This window comes from Strix uralensis, chromosome 1 (genome assembly GCF_047716275.1).
Source record: "Strix uralensis isolate ZFMK-TIS-50842 chromosome 1, bStrUra1, whole genome shotgun sequence".
Classification (NCBI taxonomy): domain Eukaryota; kingdom Metazoa; phylum Chordata; class Aves; order Strigiformes; family Strigidae; genus Strix; species Strix uralensis.
Window position 1 is genome coordinate 22,337,843 of NC_133972.1, and position 24,413 is coordinate 22,362,255.

The 24,413-nt window shown below is 37.2% G+C and overlaps 1 protein-coding gene across 6 annotated transcripts in view; it reads left to right on the forward strand.

The window, feature by feature from the left end:
- Positions 1-24,413, forward strand: part of ULK4 (unc-51 like kinase 4) — a 253,132-nt gene that overhangs the window by 186,611 nt on the left and 42,108 nt on the right. For all 6 annotated transcript variants that reach the window (XM_074891573.1, XM_074891583.1, XM_074891535.1 and 3 more), the window contains 2 exons: positions 2,305-2,403; positions 10,462-10,647. In XM_074891573.1, the coding sequence (XP_074747674.1) occupies positions 2,305-2,403; positions 10,462-10,647 (285 nt within the window). The remainder of the gene's footprint in view (positions 1-2,304; positions 2,404-10,461; positions 10,648-24,413) is intronic.

Sequence of the window (24,413 nt, forward strand, 5' to 3'; positions counted from 1 at the left end):
TCTAGGGTCATGGTCCAAAGCTGGTGCAAGAAAATGAAGTTAAATGACAAATCTAGCAAGCAGACCTTTCTGGTGTCCTGGGGCAGGGATGGGTCATAAATAGCACTGCCTAGGATGGCAGTGTGTTTTCATGAGGAGGTATGACAACGGACAGAATTACAAGTAGTAATAGATCTTATCACAAATGTTAGTCGCTTTAAGATTTTATTACAGAATCACAGAATCGTCTAGGTTGGAAAAGACCTTGAAGATCATCCAGTCCAACCATTAACCTAACACTGACGGTTCCCAACTACACCATATCCCTCAGCGCTATGTCAACTCTACTCTTAAACACCTCCAGGGATGGGGACTCCACCACCTCCCTGGGCAGCCCATTCCAACGCCTAACAACCCATTCTGTAAAGAAATGCTTCCTAATATCCAGTCTAAACCTTCCCTGGCGCAACTTGAGGCCATTACCTCTTGTCCTATCGCTTATTACTTGGTTAAAGAGACTCATCCCCAGTTCTCTGCAACCTCCTTTCAGGTAGTTGTAGAGGGCAATGAGGTCTCCCCTCAGCCTCCTCTTCTTCAGACTAAGCAACCCCAGTTCCCTCAGCCGCTCCTCGTACGACATGTGCTCCAGACCCTGCACCAGCTTCGTTGCCCTTTTCTGGACACGCTCGAGTCATTCAATGTCCTTTTTGTAGTGAGGGGCCCAAAACTGAACACAGGAATCGAGGTGCGGCCTCACCAGTGCCGAGTACAGGGGCAAGATCCCTTCCCTGTCCCTGCTGGCCACGCTATTTCTGATACAAGCCAGGATGCCATTGGCCTTCTTGGCCACCTGGGCACACTGCTGGCTCCTGTTCAGCCGGCTGTCAATCAACACCCCCAGGTCCCTCTCTGACTGGCAGCTCTCCAGCCACTCCTCCCCAAGCCTGTAGCGCTACTGGGGGTTGTTGTGGCCCAAGTGCAGCACCTGGCATTTGGCCTTATTGAACCTCATACAGTTGGCCTTAGCCCATCGCTCCAGCCTGTCCAGATCTCTCTGCAGAGCCTCCCTACCCTCGAGCTGATCAACACTCCCACCCAACCTGGTGTCATCTGCAAACTTACTGAGGGTGCACTCGATCCCCTTGTCTAGATCATCAATAAAGATGTTAAACAGGAGTGGCCCCAAAACCGAGCCCTGTGGGACACCACTCGTGACCGGCCGCCAACTGGATTTAACTCCGTTCACCACAACTCTTTGGGCCCGGTCATTCAGCCAGTTTTTTACCCAGCAAAGCGTGTGCCCATCCAAGCCACAAGCAGCCAGTTTCGCCAGGAGAATGCTGTGGGAAACGGTGTCAAAGGCCTTACTAAAGTCAAGGTAGACAATGTCCACAGCCTTTCCCTCATCCAATAAGCAGGTCGCCCTGTCGTAGGAGATCAGGTTTGCCAAGCAGGACCTGCCTTTCATAAACCCATGCTGACTGGGCCTGATCATCTGTCTGTCCCACATGTGTTGTATGATGGTACTCAGGATGAGCTGCTCCATCAGCTTCCCGGGCACCGAAGTCAAGCTGACAGGCCTGTAATTTCCTGGATCATCCTTCCGACCCTTCTCATATATGGGCGTCACATTGGCCAATTTCCAGTCTGTGGGGACCTCCCCGGTCAGCCAGGACTGCTGGTAAATGATGGAAAGCAGCTTGGCGAGCACCCCAGCCAGCTCCTTCAGCACCCTCGGGTGTATCATATCTGGTCCCATTTACTATTATTATCCCATAGTATTCCTATTTCAAAAATAATTTAAATTATTATAACATACTATGAATATTTCAGGGTACAAAGTGAGTCAGAAGGGCAAAACCGGACATTATTGCTGAGAATCCTAACTTTTCAGTCACCTTGATTTTCTTGGTTTGAGTTGCACTTGAAATTGTTCCTGATAAAGTAAAAAGAAGTAGTTGGACTTTAATGTTAAAATAGGCATGTCATGTTGAGAGAATACAAATATATAAAACATTTATGGTTTTAGAGATATCTTGCATATACGGTTTGTAGCATTTTGCTGAAGAAATGTCATGTAGGTCAGTGTATTCAGCCTGTGCAGAATGAGCATGACAGCATGAGTCCCTTTTGCTTTGTGCTTATTGTTACAGACACAGGGAGCCTTAACTGCTCATTGGGAGCCCAGGAATACTTAACTAGAAAAGACTGTATAAGTCTCCTTCAAACTTCCGTTCAAACTTGGACCACCTAATGGACCTAATTTGTTTCTCATAATGGAACAGTCACCAAGGTTGCTTTATATTTTTTTCTCATCTTATTAAGGCACAGAAATCTGGCACAGGAGGAGACACGCAGGCTGCTGAAGACCTTCTGCTTATCAATAAACCCCTGATGGACCTAATTAGCCTGCTTATTCAACTGGTGAGAATTTGCTTGTTTGTAAGGCTTTTGGAATGTTGCTGTGGCTGGAATTATTCAACTGAATTCAATATCTTAGAGCTCTGTTTGCTAGTTTTTCATTGTTTATAAGCTCCCACCTAGTAAAAAGGAAGGACTAACAATTTTTAAGAAATTATAGGTCACAGTGACTTGCAGGTTACCAGTGACATCAGAGTAAGTCTGTCACAAGCATAGAAGTGGGATGAGGGGCAGGCTGCAGATTCTCAGTTTGGATACATATGTATAGCCAAATTTTAGCCCTTCAGAATGGACTAGTGATCACTGCATAGGGAAAGGATGGTATTCAAAATTTGAAACAAGTACTGCTACCATTAGAAAGTCAGTAAACTTAAAATTAGTTTGCAGTGAGTGATGCCTTTTAATATTATTTTCTTGGTTTTGAGCCTTCTGAGTTTTTCTCAAGGGTTTAGTTTTATTTCGACATGATCCTGAGGGATTTACGAGTGGGAATGGTCCCTGGTGATCTGTAAACATCTTTGAAGTCTGTCTGTTCAAAGTCAGTCTTTTCTAGTGTTTCCTAGATGTCACAGTACTGCACTGAAATTTCCACAGAGTGCTGCATTGTGGCCCTGATGCATCCCATCAGCTCAACCTCCATCATACTGTGCCAGAGATTTGTAGTGGCTCTGTGTGTAATAGCTTGTAGTAGAGGGATGCTTCTTGAGCTGGACAGGATTTTTAGAGGCTGCTTCAGCCTTTTATTGAACATAAAGCCATTAAAATGGTATGTGAGAGCTTCCCTGTGGCCTATCATGCTATCCTTTCCAGGTTATTTCACTTAGAGGCATTTCAGATTTGCTGTGTTCTCTTCCAGGCCTTTTTTTTTTTTTTTTTTTCATTTAAATACAGGTTTTCAGATGTATTGTGATATGAATATCTGTCGCCCTTTTACTATCTTTAGCACTGTCTGTCATCTTTTATTTTGGGGAAGAGTGTGGTTCCTTTTTTATTAATTTTAGGCATTATACTTGTTGCTAAGTTCTCCTTTGATGGATTTATTTTAAGCAGATATTGACAAAGGCTTTTTGGAAATGTTCACTGAATGACCTAAAACAAAGTGATTGAATTTCAACTATATAATATTTAATCTTTATAAATTAATTTTCTATTAATTTTTTTAAATCACTGTATATGATAAATAGTAAGACATGAAGAGATGCAAATGTTCCTTTAAAGTGAAACTAGTCATAAATTTAAATTCCATTAACACTCTAAAGAACAGAAAATTAGAGGCCAAACTTTACTTGGCCTATACCACCTGGAAGTCTTTTATAAGGTTTTAATTAAAGGATAGGATAATTGTATAGTTAGCATGTACTGATTAGATTCTGACTTGCCCTTGTATTTCAGAAGCATGGCTGCAAATTACCACTAGGTTTTGCTTTGTTCTGTATTTCTACAGATTCTGGTATGTTTAGAATGCTTATTTAAAATCTGCTGATTTTAGCATACAGGTGGAGTACAGACCATTGGTGCAGCTTCTTATGTTTGGTTTGGTTTGGTTTTCTTTTTTAATTTTTTTTTAAGATTTTGTTGAAGTGAGTGATTTTCTCTTGTAATGTGTATGTGTTGTTCTTCACATACATGTGCTTGATTGAATATATGAAAGTCATTTCAGCTAGGTTTGTTAAATTATATATATCCCTTACCCATTGCTGTATTAAACATTTCCTGTTAAGGTTGAAAGAGTTTGAACAATGAAATAATAATTTTAACATTTCAGATCTACTTGTTTAAAATGTCTTATGCTCTAGTGTCTTTAAATAGGACTAGATTCTTTGTGAAGTCTAGTGGGTCTCTCAAGATGTATACGCTCCCTACTCCTCAAAAAGACTCAGGCTTACCTAAACTTAAGTTCTATGGAGCTGTCAACAGTAGTTCTCTCTATTCATTGAGCTGTGTGGCTGCATAACTCGATGAGTGTTTTGAGGCATTCAGTTCTTTGTGAACTTTATTTTCTGGAGATAATGGAGGTCTTAAATGCTGAACTAACCATCACTTTAAGATATTGAGTTACAATTATTTTCTCTGGTTTGCTGTTTCTACCTATCTTAACCATATTTATAGTTTCTTGTGTCACTTTGAATAATTGCTTTCCCTCACTGATATGTATATCCCTCAAGTAGATGATTGTTCCATGCCCCATTGACTTGTTTATATATTTGTTTTCCTCAAGTTCTACATGTTTATCTCTCTTAATAATCCCTTAGAATCAGTTTTTCCCTTCTCTAATTGTGATTTAGTCTATCACTTCGGGCATAGCAAAGCAAGTGTAGGAAATCTATATTGCATGTAAATGAAACTTCAGAGTTTTTAAGAACGTAAAGGAAGAATTAATTACAAAGTCTGACATGCAGAAAACACTGCAAATATGGAGAATTCAATATTTAATGCCATGATCAGTCTGCCCTTAGTTGATCGATAAGAGGAAAATAAATTGAGCATTTAGTCTTACGCTTGGAAGCTTTGTGTTTAAAAGTTAATTACACTTAGCTTTTTTGTGTAATGTTTTTCTGCTTGAACATAAATGTAATATGATTATTATTCTGAAACTTGCAGCGATTATAGAAGGTATAAAATACCTTCTACTTTTTGATGCACCCTTATACTGAAAAAAAAATAAATTCATTTACTTACTTTTGAAATCACTTCAGTGTGGATTTTCAGAAACTTTCAGAAACCTTTCCAGTACCTATAAAGAGCTTCATTTCTCTGTACATCCTAGATTTAGATTCTAGGTGTAGATCTTCCAGTCTTTTCTGCAGCCTACCAGACTGCTGGGAGAGAACTTCTCTTGTCTTCTGGTGGTGGGTGTTTGCAGTTGATTACTGTGCTCTGTATATTACTGTTGACAGACCAGTTAATTATGTGCAAACATGAAGAGGACAAATATGAAGCCTCAGTGCACATGGAGGAATGAGATGATCTCTTCTAGGTCTTTTCTGTCTCTACATTGCGCTGGCTCTAAGGCTGTGCCCTGACTTTGGTTTCAGAGCACATGAAGGTATTTGCCACTGAATAATGAAAATTACTGCAGAAGAATGATAATCCTGTAGACGGTAGAATTTTATTTCACGTTTCTTAGGAATACAGGCAGTTCTGTGGTCAGAGTGGAAAGACATATGTTTATTTCCTGTATTGTATAATGTATTGCTGTTACTGTATTTGAAATGTTATCTGCGAGTTATATTTGAAGATTTCTCTTCTGCAGAGAAGAGAACAAACAAACAAACAAAACCACCAAAAAAACCCCAAACAAAAACACACCAGAGGAGATAAGAATATATTGTCACAAGCACAGAATTTCAGAATGGGGAATTAATTTCTCAGCAATTAGGCTAGATTAAAATGAACTGAAAATATATTGGTTTTTAAAATATTTTCCCTTAGGTAGAAGGACGACAATTTTGCTCTAAGACAAAATACAGGTAGTTTCTTTTTTCATTTAAAACTCTGCATATTTACTATTAAGAATAGCATAGTAAAGTTAACAGATTTAATAATGATGTTTTGCTTTTGCATTTTGTTTAATGTTTGCAGAATCATCTTCCCTATAGTTCCCATTGGTGCTTCCTTTACAGCACATTCTGTAATCACATTACTGATCTAATGAACATCTATCTCTTATCATAATAAACTCTCTTTGTGTATAACCTCATTAATGCACTGAAATAGTGTCCCCTCTGGGTAATCCAGACAGTTTCATTGTAGCTCTAAAATTAGATGCTGTAACAACTCCAACAGTGTGAAAGCTGCCACTTCAGCTCAAATGATCACATTTCTTGCAATGGTTTGCAATTCATGAACACACTACAACTCGGTTCAAAATGAAGGCATTTTTGACAACAGACTGCAGAAATATAAATGTGTAGTAACAAGAAACTTTCTGCTCTTCACCACATTAACTTTAAAATACACAGAGCAGGTTCCATTAGAAGGGAAGAGAAGGAGGATTTTATGTTATGAGCCTGTTTACAGGAAGTTATAACATGTCCATAAAAATTAAGAGTAATACACCATCTTCATTGCACAAAAGTCTTGTCATGGGGCATTATTTTAAAATTTTGAAGTGAAAAATAAATCTACAGTTCTGAGTTAGAGAATGGCAAAAATTATGACTTTAGCCATTCAGTAATTTATTTTAAGGTGCTGGATTTTCTTCAAGCTATATACTAGCCCAGAATATTAACAGCTGCAAGGAGGACTATTAACATTTCTACCTTGCTGAAGGGCTGAATCCATAATCCCCTCTAATACTGATAAAGCAAAAAGAAACGAAAGACCACTAGAGTTTTTTCATGTAATTATGAAATATAAAGGGGCAAATATTTTCTTAAAGAGTTAGAACTCTAGTTTTTAATGGGTTTCTCCTCCCCTGAAAGAACAAAAACTTAATTAGCTGCTGTCATGAAAAACTATAAATGCATTTCAAAGACTTGAAATACACTTCTTCATATCAAATAGAATTGTTATGATTAGAAAAATAATCAGAACACTGTTCCAGGTGATTAGGAGGTGAACCATCCATCTACGTTTATTGACTAGCAACGTGATTCTAGCTTTGTTGTTCTTATTAGACATGAGATACTGTTTACTTGAAAGCTGAATTTTCATTCCTTGGTTTTCTATATTTACAGATATTTATTATATTTTCAGTCACCGCTTTTGTTTATACCAATAATTTTCTTCAGATCCCCTACTCTTTATAACCACTACTAACACTAAGTGGCAGCCAATGTTAAATTTCAGGTTACCAACTGACAACTTTTGACATCTAAATCACTAGTTGTCAGTAGTGAAACAGCAAAATGGTGAGACTTATAGAGAAAAATGCTGATGTGGACATACTTAAATCAGGACATTACTGAGAGTTCCTCTTCCACCTTAATTATTGATGACTTAGACTGTGGACCAATGATTCTCATCCCCTCCAGAGTAAAGATGGTCTTTCCTATTCCCAGCTTCTTTTTCTGTTCATCCAAGACCTATGCTTTATTGTTTTACCCTGCAATCTTCCGGGATGACAGCAACTTGCTCCCCAAACTCTAGATGACACTGAAGCTGAAAGGGATGCTGGTGAAGTAGAGGAGCAGAAAAGCCTGAAGTACAACAGGGGATGAAGGACTTCACTGGCATTTGCGATTGAATAGAATGATGTCACGGTTGGCAAGTACTGTGAACCTTGGAGTGATACTGGTGGCTAGGTTTGGTGGATGGTCACTGGAAGCTTGATATCCTGTGAAGAGCAGAGCCTATCTGGTGCCAAGACATATCGGATGGAGAGTTTCAGGGTCTTCATTTCTCTTGTTGGGGGACAAAGAAGAGCAGTAACAGTAGAAGTTTAGGCATGCTAGGAGAAGTTAAGCAAAGCCATTGGCCCAGGGCAAAAGGTTCCACTGCCTCGCTAACTGGGGACTCCTGCTGAAGACAGCCTATATTGGGTATAACCCTAAGAGGCTGGACCTGCTCATTTGCTTCCTTGAAAGTCATGTACCCTCCTGGTGTCAGGAAGAACTGGGAAGGGCATGGTGGTTTATGTATTTCTTCATGCAAGGTGGTTGTAGGGGCAGTCCTCTACAGAGACTGACGCCTTTCCACTCTGATATTTAGTGAATGTCTCTGAAAAAGACCTTGAGAACAGTCTCTCTTCCAAGTATGGCTGTTGTGTTTATTGATTACACATGGCGTTTTGTGCTTATGGAGCCCAGAGAACTAGCCTACACTGCAATACCAGGGCAAGAATGTATCTGTCCAAATGTTCACTGCATTTTTATTTTTTATTTTTGGTTAGCCAAAAACCAACATCTCGTCTTGTACTGTGATTTTCTTCAGGGAGTAGTTGATATACGTGTCTACACTGATCTATTAACAAACTGTAAGTTAGAGTGCTGCTTTTAAAAGGGATGATAGAGATATGTTAAGTAGTTTAATTTTCCTTCCTTTATCTAATAGCATTTTTTCAGTGAAGGAAATACAAGTCAGCTCAAAGCCCCCAGTGAGAGTGGAATTTTTTTTTACTTGATAAGGATTGAAGATATAAATGGAGCTATAAAGTTTATTACTATTTGTAGTTTTTCCTCCTTTTTAGTCTTGCTATTTATGTTGATGATGTTATTAGCTAATTCTGGATGTTGGAAAGGAAACAATCAAATAGGTGGCATTTATATTGGAATGAAGAAAAACCATACAGCAAAACTGTGGAAGAAATAGCTGCTGTGGTCCTGTCACTTGCATAGCATTAGGTCAAATAGAATGTGATATGTCTTGGGGCTATGTATTCAGAGCTTACATCTCAGTTCAGCCTGTTTTAAACAGCTAGCTCTATGAAGCTAATGGAAAACAGGATTGTATTTGCATGCAGATCTCTGGGGAATTGCTGCTTGAATATTTGAGGAGTATACGTCTGATGATATGTTCACAGATTGCTTTAAAGTAACTATGGATTTTCCTTAAACTGAAAAAATTTGGGATTGCAGATTAAATAAGTAATCAGTATTGAAATGGTTGGGCATATTTTATAAATGGTTGGACAGATTATACAAATTGTTTTCTTTTTATTGTCAGTAAGACTAGTCTGTTAACTGTACTTTATTCTAGCTTCTTTGTGTTTAAATAGTACTTTTGGAATTAAAAAACTGAGTAGGAGTGATGAGGTGTTTTTATGCTTCTGTACCTTATTGGTTAAGAGCACCACTGTGTATGTTGTTCTGTTCATAGACTGTAAGGCAAGAAAAGTCTGTTGTAATTATTTAGTCTAGGATCTTGTATAACACAAGACATAGGACTTTTCTAAATGAATTCCTCATTACAGTAAAGGGTTTTGTTATTTTTTTTTTAGAAAAAAAATATTTTTCTGATATATAAATTGCCTGTGTGGAGTGTCTGTCTCAGTTCTAAGAAAGTTGTTTCAGTGGTTAACTGCTCTTATTAAAGAAAGAAAAAAGGAAATCAAAGTATTATCTTCCTTCTAGTCTGAATTGCTTTATCTAGAGTTTTGAGCTATCGTCTCTTACCAGTCCTTTTTCAGGTAAAGGAATTAACCTATCCTCGGCCTGCTTTTTCTCACATGTAACCAAGAGATTATGATCAAGTGTCCTTTAACCCTCCCTTTGTTAAGCTATAGACATTGAATTCCTTCAGTCCTCTGCTGTTACGTTTTCCAAACTGTCATCCTCTTGCCTTCCCAAGAAACCTCTGATTTCTTTCACTAGCTTTCATGAACTGTCTGCGGTAAAACTAGGCATTGCATTCCTGTTGTTGTTCCAACCGTGCCAAATACAAGCATACAAGCATAATATAACATCTCTACTCGTAATTTCCAGATTGTACTTTCAAGAAGCAAATCATTTTGATAGCAGTGTCATACTATCAGAAGCTCATTTAAAGATGCTTATTAGCCATGGCCCCAAATATTTTCCATAATTTTGCTTCCCAGGAAAGAGTTTTTCCATCCCATTGCTAGGGCCTGCCCCAGTGTCTGCTCTTCAAAGGAGTGCAGAAGAGCTGGAATTCAGGAAAATATTTAAAATCTGCAAAATGTACCTCCTAATGTGACTGCTTAAAATCCATTAAATAGCTAGATAGCCTGTACTCTACCTCAACCAGAAGCCATAGCCTTCATTTAGAAATAATTAGATGAAGTTTTATGGTGTGCATTATGTAGAAGATTAGACATCATGGCTATAATGATACTTTCTGCTATTATTACTTCTATTTAAAGCAAAATATACTGTTTGAAAATAACAGAGTTGGAAGCAACATTTTCGGTGCTTTTACGATGTTGCTATAGATCGGCTATTTGGTAGAATCCTAGTGGAGGCATTATACTGCTGCTATAAGAACAGATATATTTTAATTATATTTTCATCACTTTATTAAGCTTAGTTTAATGGAATTTTGAGTCAGTCAACTAGAAGTTTTTCATTCCTGGCACAATGCAAATGTTAATACTCTTCCAAATCCCCAGTGATACCCAATTTTTCTGAAACTGGAATTTGATTTTTGTTTGTTCGTTTTTAGCTTCCCAGTGAAGATACTGAAATATTTCTGAGTGCCTCACAGTGCTTATCATTGCTGGTTCAGCTGTATGGAGGAAACAGTCAGGAGAGTATGTCTCCAGAAAACATGGACACCTTTGCTGAAGTACTGAAGTCCAAAAAAGATACAGGACAACTGAAGCTTCTGTTGAGAATTGTAAAGAGACTGGTGAGTTGACTTCTAAACATTTTAAAAGTCCATGTGTTTCTTTTATATCATTGGATATTTTTTTAGCTGGTTTTTTCCTCTTAAAGTAAAAAAGAGTGTAAAAGAATTTTGAGAACAAAATATGTGAAGTTAAATTTCATGTCTTTAAATTTCAGTTAACTTCTCTGGAGAAGATAGCCATCTACACTTAAAACTTCTTACAAAATGATTGTTAGATTTTTCCTATTTCAGTTAACTGTTCAGCTATTTCAATAACTCATGTTATTTATACATTTGTTTAGTACTTAAGCTTTATGAAGTATTGGAACAATTTTCTGAATGCTTTCTGGAACAACTAACCTTGTAGCATTAAACAGCTGTTCAGAAACACAGTGCTTGATTTCCTGGTAAATAAAATGCCGTTTTGTACTTGCAATAGGTTTGTACATAAGCTGTTGACTCCTCATTCTCACTGAGTGATAGGGACTGTTTCTGCTGGAGTGGCTTAATGTAGAATGCCAATCAGTGGCAGTCACGCAGGGGCTTAGTCTGGTGATGTTATTGACAAGTTGGGGTGGGTTTCAGTTCTGTCATGCTCTGACATGGTGACATGACAGCAACATTGTGTCTTTCAAGTTGCTTAGGTGGAAAACCTTCTGTATCTGTAAAATTCTCTCAGGTAATACAATGTTTTTTATCCTAAAGTGTCTTGATAAGAAGCATTGCCTACATTGTCACCTTGCACTGGTTGATTACTTCACCCTTTACTCTCCAAGAGCAGGAGTTTTCAATTAAAAGAGGGTAACTTCCCCAGTGTAAGAGGCAGAAGACACTAGAGTTTTGCCTAGCTACTAGGGTAAAGCCATAATCAATGGCAGCAGGGGCTGAGGAAGCAACTCTTATGTAGAGCTTTCGGAGCTGTTCCTGTCCTCTTTCTTCTGCCTACTGTATTTACAACAGGGAAAGTAAACACCATACCCTTCTTCCCAGTTTTTCTCAGTCCTATCTTTCCGTAAAAGAAGCATGAATATATAAAATTAAAAATGATATGATGTTTAAAATTCATAATTTCTCTCATTCTTGACATCATCTAAGGTTTCACTTGTTTATTTTCTCATGCTCTTCCTAAAAAGAGAATTCTAGCAAAGATTTTTTTAAAGACACTTCCTATTGACTTTTGCTGTTACCTGTGCTTCTCTTTCTGTAATTGTTGTGCTGTGTAGACCTGGCTTTTGCTTTTCCCCAAAAGCAATAAGAGAAAATAGACAACAAAGTGTGAGGATAGGAAAGAGAAATGAGGCTGCAATATGCATATCTAGATTATTCAGTTTTAGTATAGATACAGACTTGTTTCCTTTTTCTCCATTTTGAAGGTTATGGTTCAAAAGCTGACCTAGCATGCAGGATATTTAACACAGAAACTTCTGTTGACTATCTTAAGGGAAAAAAGCTATGCTATCACCTTTTGAATCTTGAAAGTTCCTGTACTTTTAGATCTCTCCTTTGTATACCAGTGATACTGGTACTTGTTATTTATAATATCAGGCATAGATTTTTTTGTAATTATTTTAATGAGATCATAGGATTTCTTCTGAAAGCAGGGTTCATAGATAATTTGACAGATGATTTAGTAAATCTTACATTATTTCTCTAAACCTTAAAAAGTCCTGTTCAGAGGAGATGATTATCTTGTCAAAATTGTCATAATCACAAAAGACATTGAAATGTAATCATGTCTATTTAAGAAGAATTCAGCCCACATCAGCTGTTCATGATGGATTTTGAAGCCTAGAGCAGTGTTTTTCTTTTTTTAATATCTGAGCAATATTTTAATAGAGGGATCATTAAGTGCACCAATTTCCATTCTTGCCAATCAGTGCTTGTACAGAACATCTTTCCAATCTGTGGTTACATTAACTTCATTGTTACAGGCACAGGTATTGCTTACATAAGACGGGAATGTACAAAAAAATTCAATATGTTTATGCTTATAGATGTCTTTATAGTGTGTATTTCTGGAAATAAGGAAAAGGCGTAGCAGTATGGCTAGTTAATCTTTGTCCAAGTGTTTCATATGACTCCAGTGAGTCAATGGAGAGAGATGGCTCAATTTCAGAGTCTTCAGTTTACAGCATGTCAGAGAATTTGTTGACATACAAAATGACCTTACCTCGATGAAATGGAAACTTATCTTTATGTGTTGTTTCCATTTATTAGTAATCATTCACTGGGTTTTATCTCCAGTGGGTGGGGGGCTTTTTTTGGACAAAGTTGGAGGTTTGGTTTGAGTTTGGGGTTTTTTAAATGGTCTTTGTCAACTTTAACCAGAAAACTGACTGCAGGGCAATATAAACTTTTTGCAACACTTTCTTCACTGATTTTTGCACTACAATTTAGGTGTATTCATTTATTAAACAGAAATAAAGATATAGGCCAGACTGGGACAAAAAATGTATCTTTGTACAGACTTACTAATGGAATTGCCATGAACAGCCCTTTTTACAGGCTTTATTTTGCTGTAAAAGGAAATCATTAGGAGTGAAAACCAGAAAAAATATGCTTTGATCTAACTTTTGTAACTGTGTAACTACGGATCATTTAAAAGCTTTAAAGAGGCAGCATTGACTGTCTTCTTTCTATTTTTCTATAATCAACTCTTAGCTTTCAAAGCTTTTGACTCTGTCAAGCCCAGGTTAACCTGTCTTTTTCAGGAGTGTTCTCTCACTGGCATTGATATAATGGACAGAAACTGAATAAAATTATTTAATCAAAGAAACAGGGTTTGGGGTTTTGGTTTGGTTTTTTTGGGGGGGGGGTTGTTTGGGGTTTTTTGTTGGGGTTTTTTCCCTTCAGCCCTTTTACTAACTCTTGTTCTAGTTGTTTTATCTTGGGTTAGACAATATTGCAATTCAGATATTGATCATCTTTTTTAGCAGCATTTGTGTAACTGATCAGTGACATCAGGAGAGTGATCTTGTCCCATTTTTTTATTCTGGAAGCCTCTCCTGCCACCCTTCATGGAAATTACTATCTTATCACTTCATCTCTTCTGTGAAGATACCATGCATCTTATTAGAGTCCAGTAAATCATCTAGACAAAAGTATTTCTTTGTGAAGTGGAAGAAATTTTCATTTGGGAAGCAAATAGTTCAATATTTGCCTACTTTACTGAGAAGTTTATAATTTCTCTTTTTCCCCCAAGGAAAACAATCTACCTGCCAGCTCAATTTATCATCTAGTATGTAATGTAAAGACACGTGATTATCACCATGATTTTTATAGAACTAGCCAATATCTTTCCACCAGACACATAATCACTGTGGGATTGCAGCTGGGTATGCACAAGTAAAATGCTTCAGCTTTTAAAATAAGAGATGACTTTTTTTATTCCATCTAGTAATAAGGAAAAATTCCTCTAAGAAAAATGAGTAAGCATCAGGCTTTAATGGGTAATTCTGCACTCAGTGTGAAGAGTGAACTTTTCCTCTGTGATTTTTACCTCAAGTACTTGTCAGAAAGTGTATTTGAATTGTACCTAAATCACACTTCTTTTCCTTCTGATTATATTTCTAGAACCTCATTTTTCACTAATTTAGCTATCGTAACTGTCAAAAAGTTGTTCATCCTTTGTTTGTGAGCAACTAAGATATTTAGGATGTCATCTGCATGTCATATACCCTTGTACATGTAAGTATTTCTCAAATCTTACTCTCCTGTGCAGTAAAGATGTTAAGGCCAGAATGACAATACTTGAGCTGTGGCAAAGGTCCATAACTTTCATTAATTTCATTGTAGGACTATTGAACACTACTTTGGTTTCCCTGCCAGTTTGGGCCATGGCAGTGGCATCACTCTGTACGTGCAGGAGGATTTACTACCCTGTTTCCAATGAACCAAAGCCTGGGGAACCACTGGTCATTATGTCTAAAATACCATTCAAGTCATGTGTCCCTGAGTATTTCTGTCATGTAGATTGGTAGTGATATCATCCTGAGTTTTATACAGAGATGGGCTGAGTTCACATTTTTTGAATTGACAGCTGTGTGTTTGTATATTACAGAATCACAGAATTGTCTAGGTTGGAAAAGACCTTGAAGATCATCCAGTCCAACCATCAACCCAACATTAACAGTTCCCCAAAATTATTAAAATATATTATTAAAATATATGTATGTATTTTTACTGTGATAGTTCCCAGATTAGGTCCTCATTATATTAATCACTGATCATGCATTCAGAGGAAAGATATTTAGAGCCTGAAAAGATGCACAGTCCAAGTAGCACAAATGTTTGATTTAGGGTAGCAGTTCTGCAATCCCTCTGTAAGTCAAACTTCTTGCTGGACATTTGCTCCTCAAAAGATTGCTACAAGTCCGTCTATAGGGAGCTTCCCTTGAAGGTGAAGCAAAATCCCAAGAGATTTTCAGATAGCATCCCTTCTACAGCTTCAGCTCCAAGGATTCAGTGCCACAAGGAGGTGCTTGTGCAGCAATTCCCAGCAGAGTCTGCTTTCCCAGAGTCTTACAAAGCTGCAGGAACCTGTTGGTGTACTTCCTGCCGAGAGAGCACAGCACTCAAATAATCTCCATTAGCTGGAGAAAAACTTTTTATGCGTATTTCTCCTAATCTGAATCTTTTAAGTATGCCTTTAATTAATTTCATTAATTACTAAACTAATCCATAATATTCCATTGCTCTAAGGAATAATTTTATAACAGAGATGCTTGTTAGACTGTGAATGCAACACTCATTTGTGGCTTGCTGACATGTATAGGTACACTCACTATAAATGTGCAGGTTGTTATACGTGTTTTCCTTAAATTATACATATTTTTAAAATCCAAACGACTCTATATATGAACAATTTCTATCCTTCATTAGTGTTAATCTCTTATTTTCAAGTTGTTAACAAGCCTGCATCCCTTCTTTATTAGCTTCAATCTAATAGAATAATGTCCTTGGTAGGATGGAGCATTTCATTAGACACAAACAATTTAAGATCCCCCCAAGAAGCAAAAGCTAATCAGCATTAAGATGCATCATGCAGATCATAAACTGGACAGGTTTCTCAAAATGCTTTGAAGCAAATAAATGTGAAGGATAATGCCTCTTCACCCTTCCTGCCGTGTGGGGAAGCTCCCTCTGTTTGCACACTTGGACAGGCCTTTGTTTTTTAGGGTTTTAATGAAATGGGAGAGAGTCTCCAGAGATGAGAGATGAGAAGGCCTCCAGCACTGCTGTTGCTTGGCAACATGCCGCCATGGCACTTCCCGGCCCGGCCATACCCTGACACCCGGAAAGAAAGCGGGTGGGGGAGTCGTCTCTCCTCCTCCTCCACTTCTGGGTTTTAATCTAATCATAAAATAAGCTTTTAAGTGTAGCTTTTTTGAATTTTGCAGATGATTTGCATGAAATTCAATCTAATGACACCCCTTTTAATAAAAAAAGTTGTTGTGTCCCTGATGAATATTAGCAGCCAACAGGAATATTTGTGAGTCAGAACTGCTGGGCCAGGCTGTTGCCATTGGTCAATAGGCAATATATTGAGTTTACAACAAAGAGTTAAGAAAAAATGGTTTAAATTATTCAGAAGATGAATGCAGCTGATCACAACTACTCTAATACAATTTAAACAACCATTACACAATGATTTAAATAGAGCTAGAATAGTGTAATTTTTAAAAATTCAACATTTGGTGGGCGTAGTTCTCTTGCAGCACAGCCCCTTTGCTGTACTTAGTTGTTTATTGGATGGAGAATTGAGCCAATATTGATGAATTTATCTGAGTAATTTGGATTTTTTTTTTTACATCTCACCCAAGCTATATTTTGAACTTCCTGTTCATTTTGTAATGTCATATGAGTTCTACCAAATTGGAAATGAAATATTGTACTTTCATCATTAAACCCTGATGGAAGATTCTTTTTAAGCTTAGTAAAGCATTTTCAGTAGCACTAAGAAGGAAGACATTTAGTCAATGAAAATGTGATTCTTGGATAGTCAAAACTTAATAATATTCCATTTTGTTCTCAGACATTCTGCAAGCAATACCAAGTCCTAAAATATGGATTATTTAGTTTAGAATTATTTATTTGATATTAAGAATAACATAACTTTTCAAAAAGCACTTTTTAAAAAGTACTGTATGAAAATGTTATTTGTATGTCTAGTAATACTTAGAATATCTGGATGTGAGAGGGATACTATAGTTGATTATCATTCAAGATCCCATGGCATTCTTTTTAGTAGTATACATGCTTAATTTTAACTTGACTAATTACATTCTGTGTGTTGAAATCCAGGCTACAAATTTTCACTGTACAGGTCTCATAAGAATTTTCATTTTTAATCTGAAATGGTTAGATACTGTTTCACCTTAGATACATGTGCATGTTTATTACCTCTGTGTCTGGCTTATGCAGCTTGTGAAGGGCTACATTCAGGCTCACTTATACCTTGCATAACTCATGGATTGTTTTCAGGTTGCTGAGTAGTAGTACAATATATTAGCACTGCCCTTGACTTTCTCTTTTTTTGACATTTGCATCCTATGGTTTCTACTGGAGGAGAGGGAAGAGTATTTGGTATTTAGATTTACATGCTTGGTTAGAGCACTGAAAGAATTTTAATAGGCCTTTTCTGTTTCTGATTAGCCTTCCTTTCCATTTACCTCTTTGAATTTTATAATATCCTTCTTCCAGTTGGCCAAAATTCTTGAGCACAGCTTTCTGGAGTTAGATACTGATGAGTTTTTTTCCAGTATTTACCCTTCTGTCTTATGAAATGAAACAGATCAGGTATCCATGGGTAAGTCTCAGTTACCAGTGCAGTACCTGGAATTCTTATCTTCTCCTATCTTGTCATTTTTGATCCTGTCCAGAAGTTCTGTGGCTGATAGCAGATTGCAGAAAACTTTGCTATTTTTTGACCCAAAGCACTAGATGGTACAGGAATGTTCTGCTTATTTCTTCTCATAGAAAAGGCAAATATTTAAATCTCGATAAGATTGTCCAGGCTTATAGGATCACTTATTTCTGGCTGCATGAGAATCCTCTTCTGCTGTGTGAATTTTGTACTTCTCTGACTATGCTTGCTCTAATTCACTTTATGTGATATAGTTTGTATCCCTGTATATGTATAACTGTAAACACAGTGTATTTTCTTTTTGTACGTGACTTGGGGTATTCTTAACTTAAAGTGTCAAGAAATTCTTAACAACAGTGAGAATTAACATTTTATTGTAATTGGATCTAAGCTGAGATTCTTTTGTTTTATTCAGCTGATCACTGGAGTCCGCAAGCCTGTTTTATTAAAAATACTAGGCTTCATATAACCTGTGATAAAATCAGAACATTAAGTAGTGATACATAAAGTCAGATGGTGAGGAATTTTTATGCAATTAACTTACCGTTTTGGGGGTTATATAGGAGTTTGTATAGCTTGGAAGCTTTTGGTTAAGGAAATATTTACTGAGACTTCTAACTTTTGATGTGATTTAGGTCCCACCTTTTTACAGCTGCTGATATGTCGGAAATATCCTTGGTTATCTTAATCCAGAGGTGCTATTTTGTTTTATACTTTTAGACCTCTACAGTGCCTAATTTGCTATCAGTGTTTTTACTGTAACCGTGGAGTGCTTTCTCCATATCGAAGAGAGCACACTGTCCTTTGTCTCATGTTTCCACCACACAAACACCTGCTTTGCTAGCAAATCATATATAGAGTTCTCCCACTCCCAACCCAGAAATTCAGAGCCCTATTTTAATGTCTGTCCTTCATTTTTCTTTAGTGTTTGATGCTGACAACTTTCTAATATACAGCTGGATGGCTGCTTTCTGCTTTGTCTTGGCATCTTTATGTTTAATGTTACTCACCTACCCTCATATGCTACTGTGATGTTTAATGTTTGCAAAATGTGTAATGGTCCTCAGATAAGGAGTAGTAGTAAATATCAACAATGTTTTGCTTAAGAAGATTTATCACCACCTATCAAATAGGATTAAATTATTAAAAATATTTTCTCGGCTTTAATGTTAATACCAGGTTGCACATATTTCTAGGTTTTGTAGCATTAATGGGAGCATATAAGCAGTACTTGCTGCTCTCATTATTATTATTATAACTGAATTGCATTAGTGCCTGTAGACTGGGACCTCATTGTGGTAAGCTCAGTGCAAGCACAGTAAAAAGTCATTTCTTGCTCCAGAGAACGATCCGGCTTCTTTCCTGTATTCAAAATAAGGTCAAGGAATTGCCTGAAAGTGACTCTCCCTAATAGGAAGTAATTTGACACAGAGATGACCGTCCTGGGTAAAACAGATCCCTGGGCAATGTTCAGTCCTGTGCAAGCAGGAATGGGAATTTAACTAGTTGCTCCTGATTATTAATACAAAAGTATCTTAATTTTATTCCAAATCTAAATTCTTACGGTCACAGGATTATTTAAAAATCCTTAGTCTTAGTTTCTGGTAATGGCCTCAAAGGAAGACTATATGTAAAGAGCTTTGAAAGATTTTGGTTGCCTATGTTGAAGATGAGATACAGGTTTACTGTGACTTGCCAACTCATATTGCAAATCCTTCAGCAAAACCTTACTTTTTTATTACATCTATTCTCTTAAACTCAGTCTCCTTGCTGACAAGTTTACTGAGGGTAAAATAGTCTGTTACATTTCAGCGTGTAAGTAAAATTTTAACTACCATCATCTTATAAGGCTGGAGCATGGCTGAATAGCTGGTGTTTTCAAAAATCTTGCCATGAGCAAATCTGCAGGTCACACAGAGCTTGATTTAATAGCCAGTGTGTGGGTGCAGATAAACAGAGAATATAGTTGGAGTGCTTAAAGGGTATAATTGTAGAGAGAGACAGTCCTTGGCCATCAAGCTGTGAGGATGAGGGACTCTGACGTACATGAATTAGACAAATGAGACAAATAGACTGATAGGGCATTTCAGATATGGGTTGTCTGTCAGATGAAAATTGTGAGTTAAAATATGACATAGATACATCAAAAAAAGTATGCTGGTCATGATGCTGGGACCAAGCCATATGAAGCAAAAGGAAGACAGTGTTTAAGGAGTTAGAGATTGTTGGAAAGATCAAAGATGAAAATTATTTTAGAAGCATCAGTCAAAACATACATACCATGAAAGAAAACAAACCAGAGTTTTCCCCTGGATATCTCATGCATCTAATGGTTGGTTGATGTATTCATTGACAATAAGTACCTACTTCTAAAGTTCCCCAACAGAGGGCCCATGCTCACAGACTGGCAATGACAACCGTATCTGGGCTTTGTGAACATGGTGCCACACAATTTCAGATGACTCTGTGATTCATGTAGGTGTTCTGAAACAAGGTTATGTTTAAAAATAGCATTTGTGTGCATTGAGGTTAGGCTTTCAGTAGATTTCTATAGTAACTGACCCCCCTCCCCATGTTCAAACAGTGATCTAATCCAGCATCTTCAGTGATGAAACATCCACATTTTAAATTATGAAGACTCTACTAGTTAAACATTTATAAAGTGCCCAGTGCTGTCTCTTCTTTAAACTATTAAAATGTAATGCTTTTATATGAACATCATTATAAATTTATAACAAATGTAATTTGTGGTGATGCAGTGTTCTATGGGCTGTGAATTACTGTCCTAAATTTCACACAGCAGATGCCTTCTCGGGGATGCAGTGCCTAGTTGATGAGTTCATATGATGCAGCATAAGAATATCCTGTAATTTGCATACCAGCTCTACTCTGCTTATACAGCTTGCTTTTTTGGTGGTTCAGGGGGCATTTAAAGAGCAATGAAGTTGACACGCAATCCTCAGTCTTGTCAAAACCAGATGATTACCTAAATCCTTTAATATCAATAAAAAAGTACTTCTAGAAGTGTGTAGTGTTCATTTAGAAATGGATCAACAGATGTGTGTAATTTTATAGTATCAAATATTTCCAATGATTTAAATTTAATTTTTTAAGGAAATATACTGGTGTACTTAATTGCAAGAGAGCTGTTGTAGAGCATAACTCTATGACTTGTTGAAAAGTCAAAATGGTATGTTCCATAAGTGCATAATATTTTACCTTGTGGATGAAAATCTGATCTTTATGCTGTAAATACTTGGTAATTGTAATGAATAAACTTACTGCATATTGGAATTGCATCAGAAAAAGAGATTTATATCAAAACCTGCCCCTACCTGCCCTAAACAAAATATGAGTATAAAAATATGTGTATAAAAAACTGCCAGGTATACATGATGTGAGGTATATATGTGTGATGTGAGGTATGTATACTAAACAGTGGAATCCACCAGACTAATAATTGAAATTACATTATTTGTTTCTGCAATTTACTATTGTCCCATTTTGTCAGTGAAAAAAAGAAGAAAAAATCAAGGTAGAATACCTTGTGCTCATTCTGACTGAATGCTTCCTTTGTGGTTTTTCATGCAAGAGGCCAGTATTTCCAGGGAAATGCCAGTGCAGGGCTCTCTATGTGTACCCCAGGCAGAGGTTTTCCCTGCAGTGGGCGTAGGGGGAGATAAAAAGGCAGAATTTCCAAAGGAAGCCTGGGCCCAGAGCTGCTGGTCCTGAGTGCTGGAGCAGAAAAGCTCTGCAGAGCTTATTGGTAAAGCAGCGTTTAGTCAGCCCTAAAATTTTAACGAAGAACCCTCAGTGAGTAGCTGTGTGTTACTTATTCTCATTAGAGCAAAAGTCTACACAAAGCAGATCAGAGTTAAAAACAAAACCACATTAATCTTTTATAATCAAATAATTCCCATGCAAACAGATATATATATTAACACATCGTCATACGGCTACTTTTCTTCAGAGTACTACTAGTATTTAAATACTATAAAAGGTAATTTTTAGCATATGTGATAAAATAACAGGTTTACATAAAGCATAAAAGGAATTGTTGTTTATAAAGATCAGGGCCCTCATGTCATTTTAAACCATTAGTACAGTATGTATTTGAGATATAGATGGGGGTATATTCACGAAATGGCACACAATATTTATTTTCAAAGTCCATAACTATAAGATGGCGAAGAGTATTTTGTGCTCCATATATCTGTCAGTTATGTGTGTGGCCCTGACTCTGCTAATATAACAATATTTCTTCTTGTTTGGTGAGGAAAATTCTTATTGCTGAAAAGCAAATTAAAGCTGTCATTGAAAGTCTTAAATAATATGCCCTCAGGATTGCTTGAGTGGACTGTTGCTCCTCTGAGGAGCTATGATGACATCAGGGAGATGCTCATTCAATTTATTCATGTAATTGTAGTTCCAAGATGGAATATATATTACCTTTTGAAGGTGATGTTATTTAATAATGAATGATTTTATAGACTCTTCCAGTCTCTATATCACCTTCACCATTATATTTCTTAGGATCCTTTTCTTGACATGTCTTTTACTTTGTATTTCCACCTCTATTTATATGGTTTTGATTCTTCACTCAGTCCCTGAACCAGATGCTCCTGATTTTTTTTCTTGAAACTTCCTTTTTTTTCTTTTAAACAAAGCTGAAAGCTTTGTGGGAATTGATGTTGAAATCTGGAGGAGCAAGAATGTTAAAATGCCTACTCTCATTTTACATTTTGACCACTGCAGGTTACAACAAGATCCTCTTCCCCTTCTTGCAGCTTCATACTTCAATTTTGCGTAACTATTTATGATCTCAAGAATACATAATTATATTAGCATACTGTTATGTGCTTGTGTGTGTACACCTATTAGGCTTATATACTGTTCTGTAAGGCTTTAAAATTTTCTCATTAAATTGTAACTTCTCTTATTTTTTAGTTTTTCCATCTACATAATGGCTAAAAGTTTTTAAAATTACTAGGATTTGAAATACCTTTATTTTCCAAATTTAGTTCCAACTCTAATTTCCTGAAAGTACTAATTACTTACTGCTGAATATCAAGCCTGCAAAAAGTTTCTCTGATTTGGCATTCCCAAATCGTTAGGTACTTCAAGTCCTAGCAAAAATATATTTATTTCTCTTACAAAAGGATTGAAAGAAGAGACCAAAGAACTGACTGGGGAGCAGAAATTCTATAGCATACCAAGTATTTTTGTTTAACAATTTTAATTCCATTTGAGTTTAAGTTCCTTCAGTTGTACATTTCAAGAAAATGAAATGTAGTGAAATAGGATGTTGTGATGTGAGACTAAACTATGTGGGAAGCCTAATAATCTTCCTAAAAGCAAAACTAGCATCGGTAGCTTTTTGTTTTTTAAAGATTGTATTTGTGTCTTTTTCCTCACTCCCCTTTTAACAAACTGCTTTACATGGGAGATGAACCTAGTAATGATCTAATCAAGCTTTTGACTCACAAAGTTCAAATGGCTTTGAAATGAGGCAAACCAAACTTGTCCATCTCTACTACAAAATAATAGCAGCCAAACATCAATCTGCCAAAACTGTTTTATTCAGCTCTTGCCTAATACCTTGTAGAATACTTCAGGAACTTAAAAAATGATGATACTTTTAGTTGAACTTGGATGAGAAAGTAGAATGCAAATGTAATCACTCTGACAGTGATTTAGTGACTCTGGGACATCTGGGAGTAAGCCAAGGTGCAGAGGACAGTGGCAGGATGTGGATTGGAATATGAAAGGAGCAGCACTGACTACAGCTGAATACGTGTATGTGAGAAAGAAAAATAACAATATCTTGAAATGATTAGAGGTGAGAAATATAAAGCAGTGATGAACAGTTATCTCAGTATCATGGCACACTGCAGTTCTGAATGTAATTCCCAAACAATATGAAACATGTTAGATCTTGAGACTACTGAAGATACTGATTTTAGTGTGAGTCCTGTGTCCCACTCTCTACAGCCTGTCCCCTCTGTAGCACTGCTTTGATCCAGCTCCCCACCGAATTTACAGGGGTTCAGTTTGTAGCCTCTCTATTCCAGCAGAGAGGAAGAGCTTGGAAGTGGTTGCACTTCTCATGTACCTTTTTCTTCTTCTCCCCTCTGATAGACGGGGATGTATCTCCCACTTTTCTGAGAAGATAGATCAGAGCTGGACTTCTGTGTTACAATGTCCATAGTAGGGAATGTGCTCCAGCAAAGTTGGTTGCATTCAGGAAGACTCTAGGTAGAGAGAAGGTGCACCAAAGCCACCATGTATTATAGTGTCATCATTGGATGAGGTCTTTTAGGGATGTTTTCTAGCTACAATCACATTATTAGTGAGAATAGAGAAGTTCTGGCAACCTTACTTGAACCCCCATCCAAAAGATTCAGTAATATTCTTAGCGGTATCATCTAACATCATGTGAGATGTGAACCCATCAACTTGTTTAAAAGAAAGCAAAAGGAGTGTTTCTGTTTTAAACAGAAAATCAATCAAGGTACATGAAACAGCTGGACACCTGTTGGTACCACACTAAGAAAGCAGCTACAGGGGCAGTAGTCTCCGCAGCCCCCAGTCTTCCATCAACCCTATTGCTCTGCAAGGCAGCCGGTGCAAGGCTAACGCAGGCGGCGTGCTCAAGCGTGCAGGTTCCTCCGTGCAGCAGGGGCTGTGCTCCAGCCGGACCTGAGGCCACGCTTGCACTACAGAAAGTATGTACGTCTGGTCTAGGGGCCACCACATAATGCAAGCATTACCTTTGTGTCTCAAGCTGTATGTTTATACAGTGCTCAGTACAGTCTTGATTTTCACTGTAACTAGAAGGATTAATCAGGCAAAAACACTGAATATGAAAAGCAAGTTTGTAGCACTCGAGTGCCTCAAAGGGCCCTTTCTTCTTAATCATTCC